Genomic DNA, 6,230 nt, shown 5'->3' with positions numbered 1-6,230 from the left:
CTCCCCCCATCAAAGGCTAGAAGCTGGGAAGTAGATGTGGCTCAAGTGATTGAGCTCCTGCCTACCACACGGGAGGTCCGGGTTTGGTTCCCTTTGCCTCCTAAAGAAGACAGGTAAGCCTGAGCTGATGCGATGGGCTATCACAGCAAGCTGATTCAACAAGATGATGCAACAAGAGACACAAGGAGGAAAACCAAATGAGAGGCACAACGAAGCAAGGAGTGGAGGTCGCTCAAACAACTAAGCACCTCCCTCCCACATGGGAGGTCCTGGGTTCGGTTCGCTGGTGCCTCCTAAAAGGAAGATGAGCACACAACGAACAGATGCAGCAAATGCAAGCAAGGGGATGGGGGGAAATAAATACATAAAATAAATCTTAAAAAAAAAGGTGGAAGCTATTTCCCCACTCCTTAGTCTGGACTGCCTCGTGATCTGCTTTAGCAAAATAGGATGCAGCAGAAATGATTTCGTTCAGTTCCAAGCCTAAGACTCCAAAGCCTTAGCACTCTGCTAATTACTTTCAACAGCTCATTGTCCCAGACCATATCCAGCCAAATGTTAGGCATGGGAATGAGGCTATCCTAGTGTAGCCAGTCCCCCACCAACCTGCCAGCTGACCACAAATGCTTGAACAAGCCCTGCCAACATCAGCCAAGCCTGGCCAGATCAGAAAACTACCATGCAGACTCACAACGTTTATTGTTTTAAGCCACTGACTTTTAGGGTGGTTTGTCACACAGCCATAGCTAACCAATACACCTGGGGATCTTAGTTACTTTTCCAAACAACTGTGACATCTACAGAGAAATTAAAGAATTGCCTTCTTAGAGCACCATGTTTACATAGTTTTTTTAGGGACAGAAAAGCTTTAAACCCAAATGTATATGAAAAGAATTTAATGTTTTTGTCATGATTACCTAGGACCTTCCAAGGCCTCATCTAGCTTATTTACTCTGTCATATTAAGGTGTCAAAAATCAAGGCAACAAGAAATACAGAAAGTGTCACAAGAGTATAGCGGTATGATTTTATTTCTGTGAAATTGTATAACAGGCAAGACTCATCAATAGTGAAAGAGAGCCGATCATTAGTTGCCTGGGGACAGGGAGGTGGGCTAGACCACCCAGGGGTAAGTAGGAACTTTTTGGGGTGTCTTGAAAAGTTCTATATTTTGATTGGGGTAGGTATTCACATTTGCCAAAACTCATCTCTACACTTCAAATGGGTAGTTCTTATTGTGTGAAAATTATACCTCAATAAAGTTGATTTTAAAAGTGCAAGCTTAGAAACTCTAAATAACCTTTTGAAGATTAAGGAAGGGAACACGCCCGTTGACGGCAGAGTTTCCAATGTCCCGGGGCTTATTCTTCCTCCAGAGGGGTCTTGCTAGGGGTCTCTGGGGAAGAGTTGCCCCCCATGTCCGTGACAGATGCTCTACCAGGGAGCCGCTGGGCAGCTCTGCTAGCTGGCCCGGCCCAGCTTGGCCTCGCAGATCCAGTGGTAGGAATCCCCGCAGACGCCATCATTCCACTCGCCGTTGGAGAAAAAATGGGCACAGTCCTCGCCTCCGCCCTTCCCGTGGTCCTTCCAGTCATCTGGCTGGCCTGGTCCCCAGTTCCTGAGCAGGGGCGAGGATGGCGACAGCAAGCAGGGAGGGTCAGAGAGGGCGAGTGCAGGGCTGGGAGGAGGGGCTGCAGGGCAGATCCTGGGGGGTGGGGGGCTGGAGGGGAAGCAGAGCACAGGCAGCCAGGGCACACTCACTGGTAGCTGGTCTCATAGTCTGTCCCATCGGCCCATTTCCAAGCTCCGTCTTGGTCGGTCAGGCCCATCCAGGCCAAGGCAGTGCCGAGATGTTCCTTGATAAAATCCTGGGGGGAAACAGAGGGCAATGGTGACTTCTCCCCACCACGTCAACTCTGTGGATCCATGCTTCCAAAGTTTAGCTCGTTGTCAAACCATTCGAGGAGTTTAACTTATTTATTTTTGTTTTTTAAAGATTTATTTTATTTATTTTTTGTTTATTTCTCTCCCCTTTCTTCTCACCGCCCCGTTGTCTGCTCTTTGTGTCCATTTGCTGTGTGTTCTTCTGTGTCCACTTGCATTCTTGTCAGTGGCACCAGGAATCTGTGTCTCTTTGTGTCATCTTGCTGTGTCAGCTCTCTGTGTGGGCGGCGCCATTCCTGGGCAGGCTGCACTTTCTTTCGCGCTGGGCGGCTCTCCTTACGGGGGGCACTCCTTGCGCGTGGGGCTCCCCTACGCGGGGGACACCCCTGCGTGGCAGGGCACACCTTGCGCGCATCAGCACTGCATGTGGGCCAGCTCCACACAGGTCAAGGAGGCCCGGGGTTTGAACCCTGGATCTTCAAGGAGCTTTTAGACATCCACTGCCCAGGCCAGTTCCACCTCTGAGGATGTGACTCAGATACCCAGTGATGCCAATGTGCAGCCAAGACTGAGAACTATTTCCCTAAACACAGACGCTCTGGGGACATGGGCAGCAGAGGCCCTCACCTGCTCGTCCGCGGAGTTGATGACAACCAGGTGGGCATTCTGCAGCTGGCAGTACCTGTCAGCCTCCGACCAGGGCTTCATAGCCCGGGAGAACCAGTAGCAGCTGCCTTCATGCTCCACCCAACCAGAGAGGCAGCAGGTAGTTCGCGAGCCTGAGCAGGAGAGAGGGGGCCGAGGGGCTAAGACGGTGCCCAAGGAGATGTGGGCAGGCAAGCGGGGCCCGGCGTTCGCACACCCTCCTCACCGTTGCTTTTCAGGACCGTCAGCTCGCAAGTCAGGGAGCTCACGTCTTTCACCAGCTGCTGGACTCGCTGCAACATGGTGGACTGATCTGGGACACACACGGACGGGTCGTGAGACTGTGCCTGGGGGTGGCTCCTGTGCAGCGAGTCCCTGGAGGTCAGGGGCCCCTGCCCAGGCACCTGCACGCCCTCCCTCATGCATCACCCCAAGGGCAAGGGGAGCCGCTCTCTGACCTGCTCTGGTTTCCTGCCCCTGTGCCTCCAGCTTCTTCCCCAGCGTATTCAGCTTGATGTCCAAGGTGTGGGCTGGAGGGGAGAGAGGCTCAGCGCCCAGAGGCGCTCCCGCCCCCACCCGGCTGCGCACCCGCTTGGAGAGCCTCTCACCTGCCTCCAGCTCCTGCTGCTGCTGCTCCACTTTGGCTTGCAGAGCTGTCACCTTTTCTTGCAAACTAGCACCTGGACGACAGGGGCGCTCAGAGCCCAGGAGTCAGCGCCGCCCTCTCCCCACCCAGCTCCACCCCAGCCCAGAGCCCCTTCCAAACCCGGCTCACCCCGGGAGCTCAGTTCCTGGGCCCGCGCATCAGAGCTTGACGTGAAGTTGTCGAAAGATGTCCTCAGGGCCAGCAGGTCTCTCTGGAGCTTGGCATCTGATCGGGCGGATGGGACAGTCAGCGCTAAGACGTGTCGAGTCCTCGCCCGGCGCCGGGCACCGAGCAGGGCGCTTCGAAACCACCGAGGCCCACAGCCGCCCAGCTGGGGCGGGTGCAGTGCCATCCCGTGACACAGATGAGGAATTAGAGAGGTGAGTACTTTATCTCCAGTGACCCGTCTAATAAGTGACAGTGCCAGGATTCAGACCTTCGGGTCTAACCCCGGGGCTCCCACGGCACCGTCCCCGCGGCACCCCCACGTGTAGGCTGCCCCTACGAAGCTCTCATCACTCGCCCATCAGCGCCCCGTCAGCGGATCACGAGGCGGCCCCGCCGACGGTGGACAGCCCTGCTTTTATCAGTGGCTCTTGCTGCTGTCCCCAAAACTGCCCCGAACACTGTGCCCCATCACGGCTGTGGCTGCCAGCCTCGTCCCCGACGCCGCCCGCCCTCTGGACCCCCCCCCCCCCCGTGCCCCTCACTCTGGGATCCGGTCACGCAGAGAACCACCAGCAGCAGGAGGCTGAGGCCCAGGGAGAGCAGGAGGAGGCGGGGTCCAGGGCAGAGACGCTGCAGGAGCGGCTGCGGGGACGGCGGCTCTGCAGAGGAGGGGGCCAGGCCCGGGGTCACCCGGAGAAGGCTGGGCGCAGGTGATGCCGAGGGGAGGGCTGGACCAGGGGGCTTGTGGGCTGGGGGACGCCTTCGACCTTCTCCATCATGGACCGGCTCAAGACATCAGGCACACGGACCCCCCCCCCCCCCAGCCCCCAGGGACACACGCCCATGCACCCCCACACAGGTGGGAGAAGATGACGATACGGAAGGTCCTAGCATCAGAGTTGGGGGGGGGGTCGAAGAGAGGGTCGGGGACCTGCCAGGCCTTCGTCAGGTCCCCGCTCACCTGTCACGTCGGGTCGGCAAAGGAGTCTCCCTTCCAAGCCCCGCCGCTGCCCTCGCCCCTCCCGTCCCCACCTCCTCCCGCCTCCTCCACAGAGCGCAGGAGCCGGGCCAGCCCCCGTCCCTCTGAGGACCTCAAATCCTCTTCACTCTGGGGCCACCAGAGGCCAGGCCCTGACCCCTCAGAGCGGGGGGCCCCACCAGTGCACACGGCAAGGGGCACATATGACAGGACCCCAGGGACCCCGCTAAACACTCTGAGGGATTTCGGGAGACTCGATTCCTCTTACCTTTTCTCAGCTCCTGCTGCTTCTCGCTCTCCAGGTACTGCAGGTCTTCGTACTTCACCATCACGCTCGGACCAACACCACCTCCGAAGCCGCCAGACTGCGAAGGAGTCGGGGCCAGCGGCCAGGCTGGGGCAGCGGCCGGGGCCAGGGGAGGGTGGGGTGAGGGCTGGGGTGAGGGCAGGGCTGGCGTGCTGGGCCGAGGTGCGTTGAGTCTGAGCCAGGTTCAGGGCTGGGAATGGGAACGGGCCTGGGTGTGAGGCTGAGGTGGAAAGTGGGATCTGGACCAGGGAGTGGGGGGCTGGATTTGGGTCGAGTTTGGGAATGAAGTTGGTGCTCAAGTCGGAGCTAAGTTTGTCGCTTTGCCTGGGTCTAACTTGACACTGGGGCTGGAATTGAAACTGTGTCTTCTGCTGAGACTGGGGCCAGTGCTCACGTTGGGGCCATGGATGGGATTGGCCCTGAGCTTGGGGCTGAAGTTGGAAAAAGAGTAAGTTTGAAGCTCAGCTCTGGGTTGGCTCTGGTGTTAAGATTCGATTCGGATTTGGGGGTGAAGCTGAGACTGGGTTTAAAATCGGAGCTGGGGTTGGCGTTCGGGTTGTGGCTGGGATTGCGGCTGAGGATGAGGCTGGGTTTGAGTCTCAGTTTGCAGCGGGGGGTTGTGGCCGCTGTAAATCAATTCTAGAATCCAGCGGAACTACTAGAGTCTCACATCTCCACTCGGTAACCACGTCTCCAAACTGCCCTCTTATGTTTCTTTCCATTAAAGCCCACGTAAGACCCCGAGGGCCCCTCCCTGGTCTCGCTAACATCCTCCCTGACCCTCCGTCCCACCCGCCCGCCCCCAGGTACCTGCGGATCCTGGAGGCTGGGACTCCTGGGTTCCTTGCGCAGCGGTCGGTACACTTGGGAGGAATCAGGTCCTGGACGGATGGGTAGGAGGCCACCAAGGGAGACCCAACCGGTGAGCAGAGTCCTGCTGCTTTAGCCTCTCGAAGTCCAGGGGTCTGTAGTTTGGGATATCCCACTTCCTTGGGGCCTTAAATATGCCCCAGAACGGACTGGGATGGAACCAGGCAGAGGCTGTGTGGAGGGTTCCGCCCTCCTCCCCGGGGTGTGTCTTCTTCTAGGACTCTTCCTTCCAGCTCTCCTGGCTTCCTCATTTTCACCCTTTGGGAGGGAGAGCGGATCAGAAGGTGCGGCTAGCCATTTCTCTCTCACGCCACACCGCTTTTCACTTCCTGTCTCTGAATTCCCAGAATGGTTGGTGTCCCCTGTCACTGCACGCCCCCCGTCCAGAGGACCCCATTTTTCTGGCTCTGCTCAATCCTGGCCTGAGACCCCGGCCTCGGAGCCCCGGGCCCCAGCTTCCTCGGGGGGCTCGGCCACCGAGGACCCACCCCCAGCGCCGCCCTGACTCTCTTCCCTCCACTCCAGAGGGAGGAAAGCGAGCGACAGAGAATGGAATCTCCTGGGAGGGGAGGCTGCGGAAAGGCACAAATTTGAACTGAGCATCAACTCTGTGACGGGTCCTGCCAGACACTTGTGTTCCATTAACTCATTCAACTCCCACAATAAACTTGGGGGGCATTTTGGTTAAGGGACCGAGAACAGTTACATGCCTTGCTCAAAATCTCCTAAGAG

At 57.7% G+C, this 6,230-nt stretch overlaps 1 protein-coding gene across 1 annotated transcript; it reads right to left on the bottom strand.

Annotated features, from left to right (window-relative positions):
* Window positions 1-1,014: 1,014 nt before the first annotated feature.
* Window positions 1,015-5,724, bottom strand: LOC101442031 (asialoglycoprotein receptor 1-like). Its single transcript, XM_058283223.2, has 10 exons — window positions 5,439-5,724; window positions 4,590-4,818; window positions 3,885-4,001; window positions 3,304-3,399; window positions 3,137-3,208; window positions 2,987-3,058; window positions 2,755-2,841; window positions 2,511-2,662; window positions 1,761-1,867; window positions 1,015-1,617 (listed from the first exon to the last, which is right to left on the bottom strand). Exons 2-10 carry the CDS (start codon window positions 4,648-4,650, stop codon window positions 1,461-1,463), a joined length of 921 nt encoding a protein of 306 aa, XP_058139206.1. The 5' UTR covers window positions 4,651-4,818; window positions 5,439-5,724; the 3' UTR covers window positions 1,015-1,460.
* Between the last annotated feature and the right edge of the window lie 506 nt (window positions 5,725-6,230).

The sequence above is a fragment of the Dasypus novemcinctus genome, chromosome 21, assembly GCF_030445035.2.
Source record: "Dasypus novemcinctus isolate mDasNov1 chromosome 21, mDasNov1.1.hap2, whole genome shotgun sequence".
In the NCBI taxonomy this organism is placed as follows: Eukaryota; Metazoa; Chordata; class Mammalia; order Cingulata; family Dasypodidae; genus Dasypus; species Dasypus novemcinctus.
The sequence above is the reverse complement of the archived record's forward strand: the minus strand, read 5'-3'. Positions and strand labels throughout refer to the sequence as shown.

Coding starts and splice junctions, on each gene's coding strand:
- LOC101442031 (XM_058283223.2), bottom strand. CDS start 4,650: ATGGTGAAGTACGAAGACCTGCAGTACCTGGAGAGCGAGAAGCAGCAG. Junction 2,842..2,986: donor GGGGCAGGAAACCAGAGCAG/GTCAGAGAGCGG, acceptor TGTGTGTCCCAG/ATCAGTCCACCATGTTGCAG. Junction 1,618..1,760: donor GACTATGAGACCAGCTACCA/GTGAGTGTGCCC, acceptor GCCCCTGCTCAG/GAACTGGGGACCAGGCCAGC.